Raw genomic sequence first — 24,591 nt, 5'->3', positions numbered from 1 at the left:
CAGACACCCGTTTAAAAACTTCTTTCGATTCATATACCGTGCCCGGACTCGATTCAACGCCAGACCGCGAATGCTGGCGAAAACAGAGTGCTGGGAAAAGGAAGCGCCTAGTGCTTAATGTATATTGCGCCACTCTTTGTTGTTGTTTTTTCAAACCTCCTTCTCGTTCTTGATTTTCTTGCAGCTCTGGTGGCTGGTGGTCGTCGCAAGCTGGCGACTGTTAGGGGTGGAATTTTCCATGCGCGGGCTGCGTTGGTCCCCTTCTTTTTTTGGATGCCTTTGTGTAATTTGACACGGGGGCATGGGAGGGGGGCAGGTTGAACGCACCGCGATGCGGGCGGATGGAGGGGGAAATCGTGTTGTTGCATGTTCCCTCCCTCGATTTACTAGGGCTAGAGCTGCTTCTTGTGTCGAGCAAGATAGGTAGACAATGAGATGCCATACTCTGAAATGCTTTGAGTCGCAATGTGACCTTTTGAATCTAATTGTACAAGGCCGAGGATAATTGTAATTACGGGGAGCAGGTTCTTCAAGCTGCGTTCTAGCTTGAGAGCGTACTAGTCAGAGCCGTCGAACAGTGTACATGAACAGAACAAACATGTTGGGTTAACTTGAGACAGTCCTTTTGCGGAGGCCCTGCGCTGTGTCTTCAAAATCACGAGTGAGCTACAATGAGACCGCTTGAGTTGGGTTGAAACCCATACAGGCAAGCACACTTTTTCCACGTGTAGCTATCTATCAAGCCATGCACTCCCTGCGGTCGCCAACGTCGAGGCACTGATGGCCACTGTCGATCTCATCTGCCCGGATAGTAAACCCTCTTGCAAGCACCAGCTTCGAATGCGCCAAGTCACGCACAAAACGGCAAGGAGGTGTCGAGAAGCAGACATGGGATTTCATACACTCAACCTGCAAAGTGCTAATCAACAGACTTCAGCAGTACCGGTTGTTCGCAATGGTGGTCTCCTTCAGGGCATCCTAACGGTACTTTTGCAAAAGTCGCCGTCTCTCACTTAGCCCCGCGAAATAACCTTTTATCCGCTGATGATCAGAGCCTACATTGTTGTGATGTGTAGATCCATCACGGCGTGAACTGTAACGTCGACGGAGGAGGGTACATAGGGGTGAGAGCAAGACTCGTCGTCTAGCAAGTTCTATAGAAGGCCTATGAGCCGGCCCTGAGACCTTGCACAGCTATCGTTGCCTGTGATCATACGTATTTAAAGACTGTTCACAACCGCAGAAACTAATCAGCTCAATTGCAATGATGCAGCTCGTCTGTGGCAACCACAATGGACATTAGGTAGTGTGTTGTCGCGGTTAGCTGAAGGTTTTTGACTCCAGCTGGCTCATGGTTTAGATGTTCCACCAGTAGAAGGTTGATTGGTGGCACACAGGCAGTTCGTTGGATCAAGGATACCACCTACAATTTGCGTGGGAACTAATAAGGAGATTGTCATACACGAGAGCTGTTTATGACCAACATTCTCTTGCCGTGGCTTTAGTGTGTCTTTAATAGTGGTCGCTGACTTTCGACCTCTTACTCATCCAGGTTGTGCCAGATTTGCAGCTCTGCTGATGGGTATACATTACTGACATGTCGATAATGGCCGATTGTGACAGTTCTTCGGACGGCTTTCATAAGGTATCCTCTATCAATCAGAGCAGGCAAATGCTCAACTCAGTGGGCATGGTGTGGCCGATCTGAAACTGTCTTCTATTGTTGCCTTCCAGTTGTCATGAGCTGGTCGAGGACAAGCTCAATCTGGGCATGTGATTGTGGACGCACGCTCTCCAGCAATCTCAAGTGGTCAAACCGTATATTGTCATGGCCTGAAACATCTGATTATCCTTCTACAATAACAGCATCTCGGTCAACGCAATTCGGCCACTGCTATAGGTTAGATTGGGCGTCCATGTCGACGCAGGTCGGCTTCGGCGGAGCACGCTACAGCACAGCCGGAGGCGAAATCGATGTACACGTCCGAAAAAGCCGCGTTGCGCTATTGTCTCCCTTCGTTTTTGCAGATGCGTTTCGTCCGAGAAAAGCTGGCCGGCGGGTCCGTCGATAACACGCAAGGTCTTCCCGTGGCATTGTTCGCAATCGCCGCAATTACACGGCCCTCAATTCGTTGAGTACCATATTTACAAGTACAATTTTCCCCGTCCCATCTCGTTTATGAGTTCTGGATAGCTTGTGACTGCGCCGACTCCTTCTCCTTCTTCGCGGCCTGTTCTCTGTCGTACTCGATCAACTGCTTCGACCAGCTGTGTCACATTCTGTTAGTCCGCAATCCCCAATTCAGAAACTCCTGCTCTTGCGACATGGCCGAAAGACGTACTATCTGCTGGGGAAGAAGCTGTTCTCCCGAGGCATAACGTAGCGCACCTCCTTCTCGGCGCTAATCCTCCAGATGACGGCGACGGTGCCGAGCATGACAGTGCCGATGATGGCGGTGTTCAGCTTCCAGTTCGCGGGCTGCGCGTACCAGCCACCGGCCGGCGACCAGACGTGCTTAGGGTAACTTTTCAAATCGCAACATGTTAGACAAGAGCTTCGACTCGATTTCGATGGGGGGTTCCGGTCGGTCGCGGGTCGTGGGTGGGTTGTGGTTTTCGAGGGGTATAACTCACGGAACTTTGGGGCCGCCTCCCTGTGCAGCAGTTAGCAATTGGCGCGTCAGGATCAATCAGATGAGGGGTCAATCTTACCATCTTGACTGCTTTTCAACGAGAAGAGGTTGGGGGTGGTTCTGGTGATGGCAATCGCTTTCCCGCCTCGACAGGTTTGGTAGCTTTTCGACACAGCCGGGCACTTGACGTTGTAATCTGCGGTACGCTATTCGACCGTTCCTCCACGGTGGAGCTCCCACCGCCCGGAGACGCGGACCCGAGATGTTCCGGGCTCACAACGGGCTGAGGTGAAGGCGACTGCGTGGCTCGTGCACGGTTCACCCTGGCATTGGGGGGGAATAGAGCTCACACGACTCCAGTCAATTAGACGTCTAGAAACTTTTTCGTGACGGGAGACCGGCGCTGCGAACGAAGGGACGTGGAACTTTTACTCTGTGCGGAACCCCCCTCCATCAACACCCAGCAATCCCAATTGCTCGGCCTCCGTATTACCGAGTTCGACATTGATCGAATTACTGCTCGACTTTCCCTTTCTTTTGTCCCGTTAACGACCAGCAAAACTCTTCTCCCCACCAAAAAAGGACTCCCCGATGAAGAGGTTAAGGATATCAAGATGCACCGGGCAGCTGCTCAACGCCCAGGCCAGGACACACGCCTCGCCGTCCTTGACGCCAATCTCCGTTAGAAGCTCACAGCAACTCGTCCACAATGCCCGCAGCAGCACCTGCGGTGCAAGATCACTATTCTCGTGGACACGACCCTCCGCCACGGAAGAAGAAAAAGAAGTAGAAGTCCCCGAGGAAGCGCCCGAGGAAGCGCCCGAACAGGAGCTCAAGCCGCTGTCCTTCCCGTCACCACTCCCCGAGAAGGCCCTCTCCTCGGCCAAGCTCGCCGCTCTCCACGCCCGTCTCTCCCTCCCCGAGAAGGTACCGCTGCAGACCCTCGCCCGCTGCCTCGTCGACCCCTCGGCCGACCCGAGCCCCAACTTCAACAACGTCAACCTCGCCGTCGTCGGCGCCTCCCTCATCAACTACCACACCTCCGAGCGTCTCGTCTGCCAATACCCCCGTCTACCCATGACCATCCTCTTCGAGGCCATGCGCGCCTACGCCGGCTCCGACTCGCTCTACCGCATCGCCCACGGCTGGGGCGTCGAGAACACCATCCACCCGGGCGACGAGGTCGACCCGGGCCTGCTGCAGTGGTCCCAGGAACTCCCCACCGTCGGCATCACGGGCGCCTGGGGTTACGAGCGTAAGGAGGCCCACCACCTTGACAAGTTCAAGTGGCGCCGCGGCGTGTCCTCGCGTGTCGTCCTCGACGACGAGTTCGGCGACACCGTGCACACCAAGCGGGTGGAGGCCCCGAAGGAGCCCAAGTCCAGCAGCCCCGAGGAGTTCCTCGAGGACCCGACCATCGTCCGCGAGCGGTGGATACGCATCCGCAACAACGCGCACGCGGCGTTCGTGCGGGCCGTCACGGGCGCCATCTACGCGCACTGCGGCCGCGACGCCGTGCGCTCCTTCGTCGACGCCCACGTGCTCAGCCGCAAGGTCGACCTCGAGCGGCTCTTCAGCTTCAAGCTGCCGACGCGGGAGCTGGCCATGCTGTGCGCGCGCGAGGGCTTCGAGCCGCCTGTGGCGCGCCTCGAGAGCGAGACGGGCCGTCTGAGCAGGACGCCCGTGTATGTCGTCGGCATCTACAGCGGCCGCGACAAGCTCGGCGAGGGAACGGGCGCCAGCCTGACCAACGCGCGGCTGCAGGCGTCCATGAACGCGCTCAAATCGTGGTACCTGTACAGCCCCGGCAACAACGTGCGGGTGCCGAGTGATATGCTCGTCGAGGGGGCGAAGCCGTGGCAGCCTGTGCATATTGACATGGGTGAGATTATTTAGAGAGAGGAAGAGAGCGTGGGTGTGAGGGGGAGAAGCGGTAGACGAAAAGCATCATGTGTAATTGCCCATGGGACGAGGACGAAGGATGAGAAGGACTGCCTTGGCGGGGCGGATGGGTGATGACCGGGACACCGAATGCCGTCTGGCAGTGTACATTTTTGAACAAGGACATGTGGAAAAAAGGTTACGCATGTCTCTGTAAGATGAATAGATCTGTAAAAACAATGACACACTCCTCGAAGCGGGGCGACTTTTGAGTCAAGACTGCACAGATTGAAGATGTTGAAGAGGTGAACACACTGAATTAGACAAGACGCAAAGAACTGGAAGAGTAGGTGAATCTGATCATTAAGACAGCTGACTATTCTGACAATATTACAAACGACGTACACCCCTTATCACACAAAGCTCCCTCTCTTTCCCCCGGGTATCAACTCTCCCCCTTTACTAAAAACTCCAGTGACGAAGCTGCTCAACTGAACTGATCACCCTCTCCCAACTTGTGCGCCATGCCCCTCTGCACAAGCCTCCTATACCTGTCCTTCTTCGCCTTCTCCTCCCGCTCCAGCCTGAGCTTCCTCTTACGCTCGTAGACCGCCCTTACCGTGCCGCGGATCTGCTCCCGCCCCTCGGCGTAGTTGGCCCTTGCCAACGCGACGACATTGTCGATCTGCTCAGGCGTGTAGACAAAGTTCCACGTGCTGAGGTAGTCCGTCGTGCCCGGGTTGATCCCCGGTACTTTCGGGTTAGCCAGGAACGGCAGGTAGACGATGGCGATGCCGGCGTCGGGCTCCATCAGCTGCCACGAGGAGCGCTCGTCGATGGCCTTGGAGGGCGGCGGCGGCTCCGAGGACCGCTCTTGCGTGGTGCCGACCCAGACGGTGCAGTAGCCCAGCTCGCCGGACTCCTGGTCGCCCGGGGTGAACTTGGCGGCCTGGCCCTTGGCGGTGTCCTCGTCCGGGGTGGGGTGTGGGTGCTCGGCCTGGTGGTCGATCTGGTGCTGCTGGGCGTCGTGGAGCTTGCGGTCCGCCTCTGTGGAGGAGGCAGCCTCGGCCTTCTTGAGCTCGTCGTCGACCTGCTTGGGGGACTCGTCTGCCTTCGGCCAGCCGACGCCGACGGGCCAGCCCTTGATGCCGCGCTGGCGGGCGTAGCCGTCGGCGACGGCGAGCCAGTTGTCCGTCTTGATGTCGGCGGAGGCGTCGAAGGCGACGAGGACGTCGACATCGCGGCCGGGGCGGAGGAGCGGGTAGATGGGGAGGTTGTTGGACATGCCGGCGTCCATGAGCTGGATGTACTCGGTGCCGAAGATGCTCTTGGGCGCGGTCTTGGGCAGCTTGCCCTCCATGCCGTAGGCGAAGTTGGCGACCGTGCCGGGGTCGATGGGGTGGACCTTGCTGAGGTCCTCGTTGTAGCCGTAGATCATCTCGTCGAGGGTGCCGAAACCGGTGAGGCTCTGGACGAGGGGCCTGATCTCGTGGTAGTAGTGGCTGAGGGTCGCGCAGAAGGCGCTGCCGAAGACGCCGAGGAGGAAGGGCATGCGGGTCTCGGGCAGGTGGAAGCCCTCCTCGGGGGGCACGTCGACGCCGTTGTCGAAGCGGCGGCCCATGGCCCAGGTGGGGATGCCGGCGGAGAACTCCTCGCAGAAGAACTCGTAGGGCGTGATCTCGAACCATTGGAACCAGGCCTCCTTTTTCGCGACCTCCTTGGCCGCCTCCGAGGTGGCGGGGGCGCCTACGGCGCCGTCAACTTCGACGTCGGGGATCTCGTGACGGACGGCCGTGTAGATGGGCAGCGGGTTCTGCCCGTACTTGATGTACTCCCTCTGGTTGGAGAGCTTGAAGTCCCGGTCGTTCACTTCGAGGTCGCCCCTGGGGACGAGGTACCTTGCCGCCAACAGCAAGCCGTAAACGTCGACGAGACCAAAGTCAGCGTTAGGGTCGCCCTTTAGCTTCTCGACCATGCCGCTGAGGAGGTATTTGCTCGTCGGCGCAGACAGGAGAGTCTGGAAGGCGACAGGTGGGTAGGCGATGTGTATGCCCGCCCGGGCCTTGAGGTGCTGTAGGACGCGGCCGAGGCTGCCGTGTGAGATGGACGAGTGGTACAGCGTCTGTAGCCAGCATGAGCCGCTGACCCCAGAGGTGTAAGTAACGCAGTCGAAGAGTCCGTCCTCGTCGGCAGCGAGCATGGATCCTGTGCCGGCGACGAGGGCTCTCAACCCGCCGCCTGAGCCGCACATAGCGATAGTGGGGACGTCTTCGGGGTGGACGTCCTTCTCGTCAATGTCGAGATACTTGGCTAGGGCCATTGTCGTGACCCTCTTTCTCCTCGACAGGAACTCCTTTTCCTCATCGCAGAGGTCGTTGGATACTCTCACCCGGGCGCTGTATTGCACCTCGGGATTGATGAAGGGATCATGAGCCTCTTGCCAAATCTCATCAGCCAAAGATCCGGGTGACATGGATAGCTTGGGTACAAATCAGCATTCTTCCCAACTCAAAACCCGGACCGGCTCATCGCCGGCGACTACTCACCTCTCTCTGGAGTTTCCGGATGTAGCCGGGGACCCCCTTGGACCATTCCGGGAGGATGAACCCGACAATCTTGTCGGCGGTCCACTCGACGTCGGTGGCATCGGACAGGTTCTCAAACTTGAGCGCAAAGTTGTACCACGCCGTCTCGTTCGCCTTCTTCTGCTCCGGCGCGCCGCCGCGCGGGGCGGCGCTCTGTTGGTCCGTCGGCGCGATCGATAGGCGCTGAAAGTCGTCAGACGGATACAGCCACCAAACAAAAAGCCCGCCGGTGAGCACGGCGACGGGGAGAGAGGTGGTAGCTGCCTTTTTCTTGCCGTTGTTGCTGTTGCTGTCGGATCCCTCGGGGCCCTTGTCGCTGGCCGTGAAGAAGCCGTGCTGCGACTGTCGCGACTGCAGCGTCGGCCTGCGGCGGGGGAGGAGGCCATGTGTCCTGACGCGGCCGAGGGTAACGTGGTGAAAGCTCCTCATCTTGCCGGTCGCCGACGGCGCTACGGGTGCGCGACGGAGGAGCAGGGCGGCGGCGTGTTGGCGGGAATACGCTGTGAATAACCTCATCTTGGCGATTTTGGGTTCGTCGGGTTGAGGCTGGAGGTCTGGAACATGACTGGCCGGACGGGCCCTGGCGGTCGTGGGTGTTGGTTGGAGATCAGCAATGGTGCGGGGGGTAAAAGATTGGTGTGGTGTTGAGAGTGTCGTGCTGGTTCAATACCAGAGCTGTGGAAATGGGCTCTACGGCTGCGGCGGGATTTTCATGGTTTTCTTCGGTATCAAGAGTTTTTGTTCTTGGAGACTCCCTCGCAATGAGAGAATTATGAAAAAACCCCTTTGGAAAAAGGCGCGCGGCCAGCGACGAGGCGCGAGGCTGTGAACTCAACAACTTCTCTGCTGACCCTGGTCTGCTGTTGACATCATTGAGGCATGATTGAAATCGGTGGATCAGAAGCAAGCAAGGACAGGCAAGGGGGTTTTGAAGGTTGCGGACCTATTGATCGGATGGGATTAAGACGATACCTGTGCCCGCCGGGAGTCCGTCGTGTGCAGCGCAAGTCTCGCGCTATGACAGGGAAATCTCCACCGTCCGTTGAGAATGCTCCGGAAGGCTTGATTCGCCAATTACATTGGTGGACCTGAACGTCCGCTGCGCACCGCTGTGGCCCAGCTTGTGGAGCCTGCGACCTGTCGCCTTCTGCCATGTGACGATGACGGGCCTCAACTGTCATCGTCACGGCGCGCTGCGTGTCTGAGTCTACCATGCAGTAGAAGCACGCAGAATCTGCAGATGACTTTGCAAGTGATCATAGGGGAGAACAAGCGGACTTCTGTTATGTGTGTCAACCAAGGCCTAACCGTGGGCCAAGTCGGGATGTCAAAGAGCTGCCATCTTAGCTGTGGCCCAACTGGCGATTTGCTTCATCGGACGAACCGGACCCAAGCTTCTCACCGGCTCAAAAAGATGAGTCTCGGAATTATAGCTGAATTGTAGAAACCACACTGGATATTCTGAAGCCCATGGCTCTTGTATCGCATTCACGTAGCCTCAAGGCTTCCATTTACAGGTAATGTTGCCGCCGCGGGATTAACTTCTGCGTTTGCAAGTAGCCCGAGCTTAAATATCAATGTCAAGCACAAAATTCCGGCGACCAGAACGAGATGCAGCTAAATGGGGAGAGCGAAGCGTATTGGACATGCCGTGTAACGTTGGAGGCATCAGAACTCAACGACAGCCTTGGATTTCAACCCCGCTCCCAAGTGCTCTCACACCCGAATAGTCAAGCTTCAGCTAGTTGTGGTTACCCATGGGCTGACAGTCCAAATCTGTTCGATTTTTTTGCTCTCGGATTCTGGCGTGTGCAGCCTCACTTCATTGAATTCAGCGACGGGAGTGCCTATCCAGATACCCGGGATGAGCTAGTCTCGGTCGCCGCCCACCGGCTTGCCACAGCGAGTGCTGACGCTTATACTTAAAATCCCCCGACGACGAGTCTTCTTTTATTTTAACGTTGTCGTTCGAACTGCATCCAAATCTGACAGCCACAACATACATCTGTTCCCTAAATCAACCCGTTTGTGGTGACATACCAATCCCACCATGTCCCGAGGAACGGTTGCCGTCATCGGCGCAGGTGCGTGGTCCTCCCCAGCCGGAAAGAAGACTCGTGCCCGGACTGATATCCGAGCCAAACAGGACCAGGAGGTCTTTCTGCGCTGAAAGAGCTTCGCGAGGTCGGCTTCGATGTGACGCTGTTCGAGAAGCGGTCTGATGTGGGCGGCCTGTGGACGTTCTCGGACGACCCGTCCGTCACCTCGGCGATGGCGTGTAAGTGCAGACCACAATTCCAACATGTCAAGGCCGATCAAGCTGACCGTGTCCAGGGACAAAGTCGCAGATTAGCAAATTCATAGTCAGTGCCGAAGAAATAAAACACATCCTGGCATTGACGCGCAGCTAACGAGGGTCTTCAGTCGTACATGTCCGATTTTCCATTTCCTGATCGTAAGTGCATTCGCCTTGGACAGTTCTGCCTCCCGGAAGCTAATGGCGGCGTAGACTATCCTGCACACATCTCGGCGCAAGAGTGGTCTGACTACTACAAGATGTACGCCAAAAACTTTGAGCTTTACGATAACATCGTGTTCAACGCGGATGTAGACTTGATCCGCAGGAACCAGGAGAAAGGCAAGTGGGTGGTGCACGTCAAAGGCGAAGCGACGCCGCGGCCGTTTGACAGAGTTGTGCTTGCTAGTGGGTCGGAGACAACGCCGGTATATCCAGTTATTGAGAATCTGGACCAGTTCGAGGGGAAATTCATGCACTCTCAAGCCTACAAAGGGTAAGTAGACCCGGGTTGAAAGTTTTGGGAAGTGTCTAATATCACGAACAGGCCAGAGGGACTCAAAGACAAGAATGTGGTCGTCATGGGCATTGGAAATACTGCCTGTGACACTGTCGTGGTGAGTGTGCGCGCCGGTCGGCTGATTCTACATCACTTATTTAATGCGATCACCAGGAGCTCGCAGACTACGCCTCGAAAGTATATCTGTCACACAGACGAGGTGCGAAAATAATTCCTCGCATGAATCAAGACGGCCCTCTGGATGCTGTAATGTCGTGGCGTACTTCTCGTTTCGGCCACTGGTTGGAGCACTTCCTCCCGGGTATATTTAGTCTCCTTACCGAGTCTGTCATCAAGAAGAATTCGATGATCCTCGGGGAGCAGGATCCAGGCTGGGGGTTCGAGCCGTCGCCCAGTCTGAAACTCAGCCTCAGCGTCATTGTGGTCAACGATGATCTATTCTCGCGTCTCCGAGAAGGCCGTGCCGAGTCGGTTCGGGGGGTGACGCGCATCGTGGGACCGAAGTCCGTCCAGCTGGACGACGGGAGGATCATCGAGGATGTGGACGTCATCGTCGCGGCTACCGGGTACCGGCCGGATTTCTCACTTCTGCCGGATCTGTCCCACACCCCGGCCCCGGATCCGAAGGCCCCGCCCCTCCCGAATTTGTACCAAAACATCTTTGCCATCGACTACCCGGATTCTCTCGCTTGCGTGAGCTACTGCACTGTCGGCGACAATGCGGCATCATATCGCGAGCTCCAGGCCATGGCTATCGCACAGGTATGGGCGGGCAACTCGTCGTTGCCGTCCACGGGGCAGATGCGCCGCAGCACCGCAGCGTATCAAAAGTGGACTTGGAAAAGGTTTCGAGCCTTTGCCGGAGCGCCCCTCGGGTCTGGCCAGCAGTATCCGTGGTTCAGATTCGTCCACGAGATGGCAGGCACCGGTATGTATGAGTACCTGGGCTGGGGTTGGAAAGGGTGGCAGTTCTGGTGGCAGGACCGGGAGTTCTACCGCCTGGTAGCGTGGGGGGCTTATTCGCCGCATATCTACCGCCTCTTCGAGACGGGCAAGCGGAAGACGTGGCCGGGAGCAAGGGAGGCCATCATCAAAGTCAACGAGGATAGAGACAAGATGTTTCCAAAGAAAGACAAGAAAAAGACGGCTTGATCGAGAGTTGAAAGAACGGCTTGCCAGGGCGAAACAAAATGGCGCGGGATTGATTGGTGTTTGCGAGCGTGCCAACCAACCAAATAGATATCTTGAATTTTTTTTTGGTCGTGTTTGCTTCTTGTCTGTCGGGCAGATTTGCGCCAATGCGGTCGACGGGCTAACGGCAAGGTGTTTGGGCGAGACAGTGAGACCCGAGACACGGCAAAGCGGGCTGCCAGACTTGCATCAGGTTTCTTATCTGGCTTGATCCTGCAGTCTGTCCTGTCGACTTGGGATTGCAGGACCAAATGGACCGATGTACTTGTGTGCTGCGTGAGTACGCAAATCATAGACGAAGCAGCCACTATCGTCTCGAGACGTAGGATCCGCTGGGCCAATGACACGCCATTTGGTGAGATGGAGGAGCATTCCCGTCGCGAGAAACAGGAAACGTCGTCGCCAGCACTACCTCGTACATGCAAGTGTCAACGATTGCAGTTCCTTCGTATGGGCAGCGTGATAGGTGTGTAAGGCCATGATGTGGATGGCTAACAGTGGCTGCGCATCGGTGCACTGGGGAGCCGTTCCGTGCAGCTAGCGGCGGGGATCAGTCTTCGGCAGACGTGGTGTGCTGCGTTGGTATTTTTGGAGGCACGACTGACTGGCAAGTCCCGATGGGAGGAGACCCCCGACGGGAAGCAGAGGCAGGCTTGACTGGGCTGGCTTGTTGGCTGGCTTGGCAGCTGGCGGAAGGGCTTCTGTTGGTGTGGTCGCGATCCAGGGACTGCTCCTGCAGGCACACGGGGGTTTCCTGCAAGTAAAAGTGGCCAAGCAGATGAAGGGGTGTGAAGACCTGACGTGAATGAAGCTTGCAGCATATCAGAGGAGCCAATGGAGCCGGGGTTGAGCTTGCAGGTCGGTGTCAGGAAGTGGCTTGTGCATCGGGACCAACATTTTCCCGTTCCTGCCCAGCTGGAGCCCGGATCCACCGCCGACCGGGAGCCGGCTCTCGCTTAAAGGTACGTCCCGCGATGCCAGAGAGGTCCCCTTCGTGTTGGGGCGGCTGCCTGAGGCGCATTGAGACGACGGGTAATTTGTCAAAAAATTGTGCGAGGAACTTGAAGGCATTGGCGGGCATGGGGTTGACGGTTGACGGGTCGAAAAAGAGCAGAATATCTGCAGATGATGGTGACCTGTGACCGATGGCCGACGTTTTCCATTTCCCGCGTCTCCATTCCACCCGAGCAGAATCTCAATTGCACCGGGCACCTCAGTCCACAGGTGCATCCCGTGTCCACAGTCCACTCTCAGTTGGGTATCCATAATGTGAATCCACGGTGGCCCTGGCGCAGGTGCTGGTGTTGCTGTTTCTTCGTCCCATGGATCATGGTTGAGGAGGCGCTCTATTCGGCACCCCCATATCCCCTATTCGGCACTAACTTAAGCTTTTTTAGGTAAGTTATTACGTTAGTGCTACACTATATATAGCGAAGTGAATCTCTAGCCCTATAAGCTACTAAAAGATTTATTATATATAGTAATATATAGTTTTATAAGATATAGAGCGAAAATTTATATATTAATATATTAATCTAACGCTAAAGCTATTTATACTATTTATACTATTTATACTATTTATACTACTTATACTATTATTTATACTACTACCTTAATTAACTTAAAAACTACTTAAACTACTACTAATTAGAGGGAAATAGTAGAAGTTTAAAATAAAGCTATATAAGTAGTAAAAAAGCTTATAAATATATAAGAAACTAGTTAAACTTAAAAAATATTAGAGTTAGAGCTAATAGTAGTAATAGAAGTAATAAGTATTAGTTTAATATAAAATTCTAGAAAGTTTAAGCTAACTACTAGCTTATTTAGCTAAATTACTAATTAACTATATCCTTTATATACTTCTTACTTTTTTTAGCTTATTTTTTAATAATAGACTTCTTTTTCTTTTTTAGTTATATAAGTAGTAGTAGTAGTAGCTAAATAAGTATAATAAATATATTAATATAAGTTACTTTAAATATAGAGAGTTTATACTTTATAAATATATTATTAGTATAAAGGAAAGATATTAGTATAGTAAATTAATATTATAAAAAGTTAGTAGTAAATATATTATTATTATTAAGTAAAAAGTAATTTTATTAGTAGTTATACTTAAATATAATAACGTTAAAGTTAAGCTTTTATATTACTACTTATAAAGCTATAATCTCTAATTATAAAATATATATTAGAAATATATCTTAGTAAATAGAGAATTAAAGTACTTATTAAGGTTTAGTTAAGCTATTAATAGTAGTTATAATCCTCTTTTTTAATATAGTAATTAGAGTTTACTATTTTAAAATAGTTAAGAATATTATAGTAGTAAAGTAAACCTTATTAGTAAGTAAATAAGCTTATATAAGTATTAAGTTTCTTATTTTAAGAGTTATTAATATATATAGTATTTATAGCTTACTATTATTAATATACTATATTAAGACCTTTAAAGGAGATATTTTAAACTAACTAATATAGTATCTCTTCTTTTATATATACTACTTTATAGTAGTATTTTTTATTACTAATATATATATAAAAGGTATCCTTTTTAATCTTAATTATCTTACTAATTATATTAAAGAAACTAAATAGGTTAGAGAGGTAGTTATAAAAGTAAGATTTTAACTTAGTATAAGTAGACTTAGTATAAGAAGTAGCTTTAAAGCTATAGTTATAATATTTTTTAATAGTAAAGTTAGTAAACTAGAGGTAAAACAGAAAGTAAATAATAGTAAGGTAGTTAATAATTTAAAGCTAAGTCTCCTTAAATATATTTTTAAGCGCTTATTATTATTTTAAAAAAAAAGCTTTAGTTAATATATAGATATACACCTTTTAAGTTTATAAAATACTATTAAAGGACTACTTAATCTTCTTTAAGTTAGAAGTTATTAAAATAATAGGTTTTTAGGTAGTAATTAGAAGGTTAATAATATAAATATTACTATTAAGTAGAGGGAAGTTAGTAATAAGTATAAGATTTTCAGCTTTATAGCTAGTAGCTAAGTTATTAAAATCCTTAGTAATATTAGCTATAAAATTCTAGCTAATAGGATTAACTAAAGTTTCCCTAAACTTATTTATAGTTAAATTAAGCAAATTAAAAGTATTCTTAATATAAGGTATACTAAGATTATTAGTAATTCTAAGTCTAATAGAAAGCTAGTTTTTAGCTTAGTTATCTAGCTCTAACTTAAGTATACTATCCTACTTATTTTTTATATTTAATACTATATTTTTAAATATATACTAAACGTATAACTACTACTATATACTTAGAAATACTATTTTTATTACCTTTTTAAGTACTTTATTAAAATTAGTTATTACTACTTTTAGTAGTATAATTTTTTTAGTAATAATTATAACCTTTAGTTACTTAAATACCTATTTATATACTATACTACTCTTATTTAAGATAAAGCAGAAGGTAGTATTAAAAGTTAAATATACTAAGGTTATATTATTAACCTTAAAAAGCAGTATATTAAAGTAATTAACTTAAATTATTTATAAACCTCTTCCCTCTTTTTATTATATTTAGAACTAACTTTATATATAATATCTATTAATAAAAGCTTAAAGTTTAACCTCTACTAGTTAAAGTATTATATATATATCTAAAACATTATATTAATCTTACTTAACCCCTTATTATAATAAAAACTTAGATATTTAACGTCTTAGTTCTACTTAAGTTTTTATATAAATATCTAAGTAGTTAAGAGAAAGTTATACTTCTCATAATATAGCTACTACTATATATTATATATATTTTTTAACTATATATACTTAATACCTACTTCTTTATTTATCTATATTATAATATCTTATACTATTAATTTATTTAACTTTAAGAGAGCTTCTATATAAATATATTTTACTTCTTTACTACTAGCTACTTTAGTAATAGCTATTTTATAGAAAGCTTAACTTTATAACTTTAACTCCTTAGTAATAAGTAAATAATTATATTAATTATTAAGTATAGTTATTACTTACTTACTAAGAACTAATAAAAATTATACTAACTACTTATAACTAGTTTTATTAATCTTTAAGTTTTACTATATTACTATAGTTTTTTTAAAATATCCTCTATAGTTATAATTAAGCTTTTATTAAACTTTCTTACTATATATATTTAAATATAACTAAGCTTTAATTATGCTATACTTATAGGTTTTTTAGTATTAATAAACTACTTTAATAAGATTATTAAAACTTTATACTTTAAGATTTATAGTTATAATATAGTAGTAATATAAAAATAGATAATTTTAATAATAATATTAATACTATAGTATTTAGATTATATATAGAGAGTTAATTATTAATAAAATAATAAATTCACACGTTCTAAGTAGACTACTAGTATTTATATAACTATTATATAAAATATTTAGTATGTTGAGGAAGTTTTAAGCCTACCTAGTAGGGGTTTTCACAGTAGGGGAAAAAGTAGTAAAAGCACCTCAGTTAGTGCTTAGTCTAGTAGCTTCACAGTATATATACCTAAGGGTCCGGAATAACTGCCCGCGCCGACCCTAACTCGCTAAGCGAAAGTATCTGGGCTAGACGTATATACTATTGTAGCTGTTAGCCTTATTAATAATAGCTTTGTTGCTAGTAAGGTTAATAGCCTCACCTGCGTAACTTATGCTGCGCAGAGATGGCTTCACAAGGTCTTTAGCTACAGAAAAGCTTATCTTAGCTACATACTTAAGACGCTACTCACGCTAAGCCTCAAGCCTATTCCTCACTAAGCAAACTACCTAGATTCCTTCACAATATATTCCATCCTACCTAATCTATAGGATCTTATACCGCAAAGCTTTACCTAAAGCACGCCCTAAAATACTAAGATTAATACTAACCATAAGGCTAAGCTTATAGCAATCAGTAAGATAACACCCTTTAATATATAGAGCCCTAGGGACTAAATAGCTATAGCTAGGTCTTACCTTAAGGTCCTAGAAGCTAACCTTAGTAGTAATAGCGTAGAAGCTACCTGCTTACTTCAGTAAAGCCTCTCGCTTAATAATATAGACGTATTTACTACTAATCTTAGTATTTACGCCTACTTTAATAACATCCTTAGTAGGGCAGCATAGCTAGTAAGTTAACTAAGCTAAATCGCAGGCGTTACTAATAAATATAGAATACAGTATAGGTAGCGGAAAAGACAGCTAAGCTAATAGAGGGTGTACGTGAGGGTCAGTAGATAGGTTAGAAGGCTAGAGAAAGTCTATAGTAATTAAACCTAGTCAAAGTTGTGAAGTTATTATTAAAGTGACGTTAAAGGTGATGAGATTATCTGATGGATAGCGCACCTAAGCGCGTGTAGGGGAAATGGGGCCGAAGCTGGGATCACGTGACCAGTAGGCCGTTAGCTGAAGGGTGAAGTCGGAGGTCGTTGCAGTACAGGTTCCAGGTAAAAGTCACAGTAGCTGGCCAGAGGCCATAAAATATTTAGTATAAGGATAGTTTAAGTAGCTATAAAGTAGTAAGTACTTTCTATAGCTATAATACCTATAAACTACCTAAAAAGGCTTAAGTTAGTGCTAAATAGGGGATATAGGGGTACTGAATAGAGCGCCTCATAGTTGAGACGTGGAAATTGGAGGTCGGTTTGATGCTTTCCTGGCTCTCAATGCGACCAGACGCCACACTCACGAACGCCTAATCAGAGCGCGTCTGCTGCCACACGCCAGCAGAACATGCTACCTGCCTTACTAACATTGAGGCGACTTAACTTCCAGAGGTGGGCAGTGGGATTCAGTAATGGCGGCGGCCAGAGGCATTCGTCAAAGAGTACAGCAGAGTTAGCCAGCAGCTGGGCCGTCTCATTTTCGTCCCATTCCCAAAGCCCGAATACGTAAGTTTGCAGCTTGCTCGCATTGTTGACAGTACCTTAAAGGCAAGGACTTTATGCACATCGGCCACCAATGCACATGGGACACAGCACAGAAGGCGGCTCTGAAAAACTCAACCGGTGCTTGTGGTTTCACCCTGACGGTTCACCTGTCATTGTCGCAAGCCATCACGGACACCTGCGAATTGAATTGTTGGGTATCCTTACGCAAGTGGCAGAGCCCAGAGGGTATCCGTACGTCGTCCGTAGAGGGAGGCTAAAGCCTAGGCTGCCCAAACGCCCCAGATTGTTTCTTCCGTTGGCCCCCATTGCCGGCAAACACTATGAGAGTGGAGCAGACATGCTGGTAAGGCCATGCCGTGTACGAATTCAGAGCAGGATTAGATTATCGCGTAGTCCGCCGCCCAAGCACAGGCATGATAAAGGGGTTCTCAAGGTAAGGTAACTGATGGCTGGCTATGGGAAGAAGGAGCATCTAGAACGACAAGTCGGGTCTTCCGTTGAACAACCGTTGCTTGTGTCCGTCTGCTATGTGATCTGTGAACCATCTGTGAACCACAGGGTCAACCGAGCAAATCTCCCCCGTCCTCATGAAATTCGAGTCTGTCGTCCTCAATCTCCAAGGGCCTCCTTTTGGCGGTTTTTTTTTCCTGATGCTTCATTACGACCTCCACTCCTGAACCAATCAGAGGCTTTCAATGAAGGCAGCCCCGGTCTCTAATTCTCTTTCTCCATCCAATACCCCTGTCACCTACCCCACCCAAACCAAGCTAGCCAGACTGGGATTAGAACAGCTCAACCCCCTTTTGCTCCCAGCGAGAAGGGAACAGCAACGTGCTCGTCAACCACGCAGCGGCCAGCAGCAGGCCACCCTCCCAACCTTTACAGCACATGCTGGTCCCTGTACACAGACGATGCCACTGGAAACAGAAGGGCAGCTCGCTGCAGCATCTGCGCTGCCAGCACCACCTCATGCAGCGAACGGGAGCCGAAGCACAGGTGCAGCCGTCCAAGGTCCCAAGGTCCCTAGGTACCTAGGTAGCGGCGGCAGCAGCAGCACCAGCAGCGTGAACGGGAGGAGGACCGGGGAGGAAAGGGAAGGGACGCTGCACCTGCTCTGCACTGTCTGCCACCGTGGGAGAAACGGGACGGGGTCGCACCGCACAGCCCAAATCTTTCCTGTCCCCGTCGCACCCCAAATTTCCCCTTCCACCTAAAACGTAGTCGTACCTTCGTCGTCCTACCTTACCTGACCGACCTACTCTACCTAACCTCACACCTTTCGCAACCACCACACTCTCTCTCCCTGAGGTTGTGATTCTTCCCTTCCTCTTCGACATCATCGATACTGCTTCGAGCATCGTCAGTATCTCTTCCCTCAGGGCTCGAGAAATTTCCACCCCAATTGTCCTTTGCAGTCCATCGCCATCACCTGACGTTGCTGCCCCCTTTCTCTCGTTAACCTTTTTCCCCTTCTGCGACACTCCTTGACACGCGACTACTCCGTAGACGTCCAGGTACGTACGTGTTTCCTTCACGATTTCTCTGCGAATACCTCTTGCCATGGGACCACGAGGCAGGAGAATATCCCATCCCATCACCCCATCTCTTCTGCTCGCGCCATTCCTTCGACCTTCTGGCTTGATCTTGCTGCCGCGCGGTCTGCTCACGTCCTTCTGCCCCCGATCATCCTCCTCCCTGTCCACCTCACCTCCTTACTCCATCTCTGTTTCCCTCGAGCCTTTTCCATCTTTGCGGCATAGCTAACTCTTTCTTCCGCTCCCCAGACTTTTCTTCTCGATCAATTCCTTCTCAACCTTGACTGCTCCCCGCGTATTCGATATGGGTAAGCCCCCTTCCTTCCCGGAGACGAAGATTGTGAGACTATGGCAAGGCGAGGCAAGAGGATACTGGATCTATCTGCGGCAAGCGACGACCACATGGCCTCGTTGGACTGTTTCTACCTCCCGCTCCGGATCGTTCGAGTTTCAGGATCTCTCAACAACATCACCTCACTTCTCGTTACCCGACCACATTCGTTCCACCATCTACCATTTCTTGGTTTCCCCTTTTTTGGTCCTTTATTGGTAGACCAGAGATATCAACCTGCCCTACTCAGAGTACCCAAACAAAACGACATACACAATGATCTACAACTCGGACCAGCCCTCCAAGGACGGCAAGGGCAAGGGCAAGACCGTCGGGTGGAGAGATACGGACGCCGATTTCACAATGAAAAACAAACAGCAGTCAAACGCAGGATCGTCTCCCACGACACAGGTTCAAATCATTCGGTCCATGCTCGACGTGGGTAAACCCAACAGCGACGGACAGCCCGGTCCGTCGTCCGCTAGTCGGCTTTCACAACCTGGCAAAGAGAACGACGATCCCGCCAGACAAGTCTCTGAACGGCCACCGGGTTAGAGAAGATCCTCTTGCCTATGCCTTGCCAAACATACTTACCACTCGTTACTACGGTACGAGCATGAGCGCTGACGTGATTGCATAAATAGCCTCCGAAGGTTCTCCTGCTACCTCCCCGCCGCCCTCGGCGGCGCCGGCGTCGCCCCCCGCCGGCAAGCTTGTTTCTGCGAACGAGATCGAAGAAGCCATTTCTAACGCGTCCTTAGCTGGCGGTGTTGTGCCCCCTATGGCGGCGCCTTCCAGCGATCTTAGGAACATTGTTCGCCGCAAGCTGACGGGCTATGTCGGCTTCGCTAACCTGCCTAACCAATGGCACCGCAAGAGTGTCCGCAAGGGTTTCAACTTCAACGTCATGGTTGTTGGTAAGTCTCTTCTAGACAGCTTCGTTTCGTCTCGAACACTCCCTTACAAGTGGCGTACAGGTGAATCTGGCCTCGGAAAGTCCACCCTTGTGAACACCCTCTTCAACACTTCCCTCTACCCTCCCAAGGAGCGCAAGGGACCTAGCCTCGACATTATCCCGAAGACTGTTACCATTCAGTCCATCAGCGCCGACATTGAGGAGGCTGGCGTCCGCCTCCGTCTGACCGTCGTCGACACCCCCGGCTTTGGCGACTTCGTCAACAACGACGAGTCGTGGCGCCCGATTGTCGACAACATCGAGCAGCGTTACGACGCATACCTCGACGCCGAGAACAAGGTCAATCGCATGAACATCGTTGACAACCGCATCCATGCCTGTGTCTTCTTCATCCAGCCCACTGGCCACTCCCTGAAGCCTCTCGACATTGAGGTCATGCGTCGCCTTCACACCAAGGTCAACCTGATCCCCGTCATTGCTAAGGCTGACACCCTTACCGACGAGGAGATTGCCAACTTCAAGTCCAGAGTATGTCCCATTCAACCCCCCCCTACAGCTCAAAATCTAACCTCTCCAGATTCTGTCCGACATCAAGTACCACGGTATCCAGATTTTCGAGGGCCCTCGCTACGAGCTCGATGATGAGGAGACCATTGCTGAGAACAACGAAATCATGTCCAAGGTCCCGTTCGCTGTTGTCGGTGCTACCAACGAGATCACCAACGCGGATGGACGCAAGGTTCGCGGCCGTTCATACCCCTGGGGTGTGATTGAGGTCGACAACGAGGAGCACTGCGACTTCGTCAAGCTTCGCCAGATGCTTATCCGCACACACATGGAGGAGCTCAAGGAGCACACCAACAACAGCCTGTACGAGAACTACCGTACCGACAAGCTCATTGGCATGGGCGTGTCCCAGGACCCCAGCGTTTTCAAGGAGGTCAACCCCGCCGTCAAGCAGGAGGAGGAGCGCCACCTGCACGAGCAGAAGCTCGCCAAGATGGAGGCCGAGATGAAGATGGTCTTCCAGCAGAAGGTCGCCGAAAAGGAGAGCAAGCTGAAGCAGAGCGAAGAGGAGCTCTACTCACGCCACAGGGAGATGAAGGAGCAGCTCGAGCGCCAACGCATGGAGCTCGAGGAGAAGAAGCAAAGGGTCGAAAGCGGCCGGCCCATCGAGAAGGAAGGCAAGCGGAAGGGTTTCTCGCTCCGCTAAGACTTCTTTGCCGGTCTCTTGACGCCACTTGTTCGCATTCTTCTTTCTACGACCCATGTCTAAGTACCCATGATGCCCATACAATACCAGCACAACGCGCCTCTTTGTCGGTTCTCTTCTTGTTCTTTCTTATCACCCCTTTTTCTCTCGACCTCTTTTAATCACAACCCTCATCTAATCACTTACGGAAACCCAACATCACCAAAAAGTCTTTGCGAAGCAGTCGTGCAAGGGGTTTTGATGCCGACTATGGAGGGAAAGACGCGAAAGCAAACACGAGGAGTCATTGCTTCTGCGAGGCTTGATTCTGGCGATGAGGCGTTCTCGGGAACAGTAGTCCTACTTGCCGCATCCTATCATACTGTGGCGGACATGGGAGAGGAGGACCTCGGGGAGAAACATGGGGTCGGTTGGGCGAACACATTTGCGCTAGCAGAGTATCCTCGTGGTTTCATTTCTTTCGCAAAGACTTGCCACTCGGAATAGGGTTTTCTTATAATCTATGACGCCACGCTCAATACTCTTGCCGCCTTCTGGTGTCGAACCAGCTAATATCTCTCGCTGTGGACGCACAATGTGGTGAGCGGGTAGAGGCACACGCTGGATGGAGGAGCCCACTTATGTCTAGCAAATTACCCCTTGATGTTGTATTTTACTCGGATGAGGTCACGGAGAGGGAGGGGTAGGAGACGGTCTGGCATGACAGGCGTCTTCACTTACTTGGCATTTGATTTCCTTGACGTCTACTCTCTTTGTTAGCTTAGTTCCTGTGTGGTTCGAAAAGGGTTGTTTCCCAGAATTTGTCTATCTTGCCGTCTCTATCGTCGTGATTCCTAAACCCTTCCAGGTCAATCAGCTATACTTGAGGTTAGTATTGTCAAGACGCTTTCCTCGTGTCCTTGCCTGTGCCTGACTGATGTCTCGTAGTTGACGCTCGTTGCCTTCCAATCCGCCTAAGAAAACCGAAGACCCTGAGTGCGATGAACATCTAGGGCAAAAACATTTAGCTGGGCGGAGCGTTTTTCAACTACCATGGCGCCTGTATTCCCGGTGTCTCTACTCTCGTCCCTATCCTCGTGACCTCTTCTATCGTCGTGTCTGCCATCGCTGTCTTTCTACCATTTTTTTACTACTTGACGTCTGAAAACTTCTCGTCGTAGGACATGAAAGTTTCCGGCAAAATGGGCGGTGTCTATGCTAGAAACGAACAGGAGATTTCCGTCCTCTGCAGAGTATGTCGATGACGACCAATAAATATCGAGTAGCACATGATCAACAACATAGGGACAATAGATTCGAGGGTGAGCTGAAAGCAACGTGGAGAAGGGCAGAGTCTTTCATTTCCTCTACCAAAGATGATGTACATATAAGACTACGTCTAAGCCTTGACATTCGGGTCGTAGAAGCTCGGGGTCTATATCCTGTTGTACAATGCCGCCTGGACCCTTCCTCAGGGGCGATGCCACCGCCACGTCCTTCATCCACCAACCAAACATCATTAACAAAGCGTCTACCGCCTCCTCAAGTACCAGTTAAAGGCAAGCTGGTTTATCTCGTAAGAGAAGGGCGTGGGCACCTCGGCGAAACCACGACGGGCGACGGGGTGGCGGAGGTAGACGGCGGCGCAGATGTTCTGGTTCACCTCGAGGTAGCGAGGGATGAAGGCGAAGGGGGTCATGTAGCGGCGGGGTTCCCAGGGGGTCCAGTACGGCTTGGACTCGTCGATGGGGTTCTCGGCGTTGGTGCGGAGCAGGCTTGCGAGAGCCGTCTGCTCGGCCAGGGACAGGCCCTTGACAGCCTCGCGCACCTCGTCGCTGGTGATGAGCTCCTTGATGGTGTCCCTGGTCTCTTGTTTCTTGGCGCTGACCTTTTGCTCCGCCTTCTCTGACTCTTGCTGCTCCTGCTGCTGCTGCTCCTGCTCAGGGGAAGTGATGGCCTCGACCTGGTTGCCCTCCAGCTTGAAGTCCTTGAGCATGGAGGAGAGGTGGTCAATGACGTTGTCGGGGCTGATGGTGGCGCTCTCGGCGGTGCGGCCGGCCTGGGAGAGGGCGCGCTTGACCTCGCTCGTGAAGGCGCGGAGCTGGCGCTTCTTGCGAGGGTTGAGGCCGTTGCCGTCGTAGAGGAGTGCCTTGGCGGAGCTGATGAGGCCCTTGAGCTGCTTCTTCTGCTGCGCGGCGCGCTGCTCCTCGGTGAGCTCCTCTGTGGCCTTGGCTACCTCGCCCTCGCCCTCACCCTCTGCTTCCTCGCCCTCGGCCTTGGCTGCAGACTCAGCCTCGACTTTCTCTTCGGAGGCCTCGGCTTCGGCCTCAGCCGGGGCTTCAGCAGCTGCTTCTGAGCTGTCGTTCTTGTTACGGTATTCCTCCCTCTTTGCAGCCCGGAGAGTTTCATAGTCTTCGCCGGCGAGCCACTTTGCGTGTAAGGGGGTCTTGGGTCGGCCAGTGGCATAGAGAACGGAGTCTACGTCGACTTGGAACATGTCGCCTGGGTTCAGGAGGTAGGCACCATAGCGCATCTGAAAAGAGGGGCGGTGTTAGTCGTCGTCAAGGCCGAGTCGAGTGTGTGCAACGCGACTGGGAAAGCTTACCGTCTTGCCGTTGACCTTGACGGCGCCGTGTGTGCAGAATTGCTTCGCCTGGAGGGTACTGCTGGCGAACATGGCACGGAAGATGGCCACGTCTAGTCTCCTCTCGAGCGGCGCAAACGCCATTTGCATGTAGGGCGTCATATGCCTAACGGGTCTGCCTAGGAGTTCTGCGAAGTCGTCCCTCCTGGCCTGGACGGGATGGACCCAAGGAAGACTGTCCTCTTTGTCTGAGATGATGCGCTGTTTGCGCTCCTTCTCGGAGCGGGAGAACGAGCCGGCGTTGACATCCAGGTCTCTGCGGCCGGAACCGCGGCCGCCAGCCTGTTCGGAGCCGTCGTACTTGGCGAGGTAGGCCGGGGGCATGTCAACGGCAGAGTAAAGGCGGCGAGAGAACATGCGAGACCAGTCGGACTCCTTGATGTTGGCGCCGTGGTAGCCTCGGGTGAGTGACTTGGCCGCCCATTTTTGCTGGAAATGAGTTTGCTTAAAGCGAAAAGGTTTGAGCCTTGTCATCAGCATGTTGTATAGATTATATTTGTTCCATGACTGGCGGACTTTCTGGCGGTAGAATAGTGGTCAGCGGTTTTTGTTTACAGCCAGGGTGTTGTGTGCGGCGTGGTATAGATAGAAGCATCGCATGAGGTAGAGGTCGAGGAGGGCGGCCTCGCAAGTTGTGTGTGCTTCAATTGACGCTCCTGCGAGGGGGAATATGGTTTGTTCGGGGTCATACCATGGCCTGAAGGCTGTACCACCTCGGCTTTCTTGCTCTCATCTTGGGCTAGTTGTGGTGTCGACGGGGACGTGATCGCACTCGTAGGGCCGGAGGGATGGCGACAGCTTCAGGAGCACGAGACGTCGAGACCGAATTTTTGGTGATGGAACGGCATCTCCCGCACACAAGAATTCGGTACGTACCGCACATCCCACAACGCGCGCTTGAGGGGTGGAAAGCTCTCGTTGGCTTACCTAAGGCAGCAGCAAAGTCTTGGGCTTGTGTTTGGAGCAAGAGTCCCTGGATG

General features: G+C 50.7%; 6 protein-coding genes across 6 annotated transcripts; 3 read left to right on the top strand and 3 right to left on the bottom strand.

Annotated features, from left to right (window-relative positions):
* Positions 1–2,177: 2,177 nt before the first annotated feature.
* CGCS363_v008804 (uncharacterized protein) lies at positions 2,178–2,715 on the bottom strand (the record flags this gene model as incomplete). The annotated part of the gene is made up of 4 exons (XM_036640653.1): positions 2,178–2,268; positions 2,343–2,525; positions 2,635–2,654; positions 2,713–2,715. The coding sequence occupies 4 exons, from the start codon at positions 2,713–2,715 to the stop codon at positions 2,178–2,180; spliced, it is 297 nt and encodes a 98-aa protein (XP_036494870.1).
* Positions 2,716–3,224: 509 nt separating this feature from the next.
* On the top strand, positions 3,225–4,529 carry CGCS363_v008803 (54S ribosomal protein L3; the record flags this gene model as incomplete). The annotated part of the gene is made up of 1 exon (XM_036640652.1): positions 3,225–4,529. The coding sequence occupies one exon, from the start codon at positions 3,225–3,227 to the stop codon at positions 4,527–4,529; it is 1,305 nt and encodes a 434-aa protein (XP_036494838.1).
* A 472-nt stretch (positions 4,530–5,001) lies between these two features.
* On the bottom strand, positions 5,002–7,615 carry Pla2g4f (Cytosolic phospholipase A2 zeta; the record flags this gene model as incomplete). Its single annotated transcript, XM_036640651.1, has 2 exons — positions 5,002–6,993; positions 7,061–7,615. The coding sequence occupies 2 exons, from the start codon at positions 7,613–7,615 to the stop codon at positions 5,002–5,004; spliced, it is 2,547 nt and encodes an 848-aa protein (XP_036494873.1).
* Positions 7,616–9,149: 1,534 nt separating this feature from the next.
* Positions 9,150–11,067, top strand: aurF-3 (Monooxygenase aurF; the record flags this gene model as incomplete). Its single annotated transcript, XM_036640650.1, has 7 exons — positions 9,150–9,183; positions 9,246–9,377; positions 9,434–9,462; positions 9,524–9,554; positions 9,609–9,891; positions 9,943–10,012; positions 10,069–11,067. The coding sequence occupies 7 exons, from the start codon at positions 9,150–9,152 to the stop codon at positions 11,065–11,067; spliced, it is 1,578 nt and encodes a 525-aa protein (XP_036494885.1).
* Positions 11,068–19,135: 8,068 nt separating this feature from the next.
* Positions 19,136–20,988, top strand: CDC3 (Cell division control protein 3; the record flags this gene model as incomplete). Its single annotated transcript, XM_036640649.1, has 4 exons — positions 19,136–19,328; positions 19,504–19,776; positions 19,837–20,303; positions 20,353–20,988. 4 exons carry the CDS (start codon positions 19,136–19,138, stop codon positions 20,986–20,988), a joined length of 1,569 nt encoding a protein of 522 aa, XP_036494875.1.
* A 1,510-nt stretch (positions 20,989–22,498) lies between these two features.
* Positions 22,499–24,091, bottom strand: CGCS363_v008799 (37S ribosomal protein NAM9; the record flags this gene model as incomplete). Its single annotated transcript, XM_036640648.1, has 2 exons — positions 22,499–23,500; positions 23,573–24,091. The coding sequence occupies 2 exons, from the start codon at positions 24,089–24,091 to the stop codon at positions 22,499–22,501; spliced, it is 1,521 nt and encodes a 506-aa protein (XP_036494901.1).
* Positions 24,092–24,591: the final 500 nt, after the last annotated feature.

This window comes from Colletotrichum siamense (genome assembly GCF_013390195.1).
Source record: "Colletotrichum siamense strain Cg363 chromosome Unknown KSG_Cg363_contig05, whole genome shotgun sequence".
In the NCBI taxonomy this organism is placed as follows: domain Eukaryota; kingdom Fungi; phylum Ascomycota; class Sordariomycetes; order Glomerellales; family Glomerellaceae; genus Colletotrichum; species Colletotrichum siamense.
The sequence above is the reverse complement of the archived record's forward strand: the minus strand, read 5'-3'. Positions and strand labels throughout refer to the sequence as shown.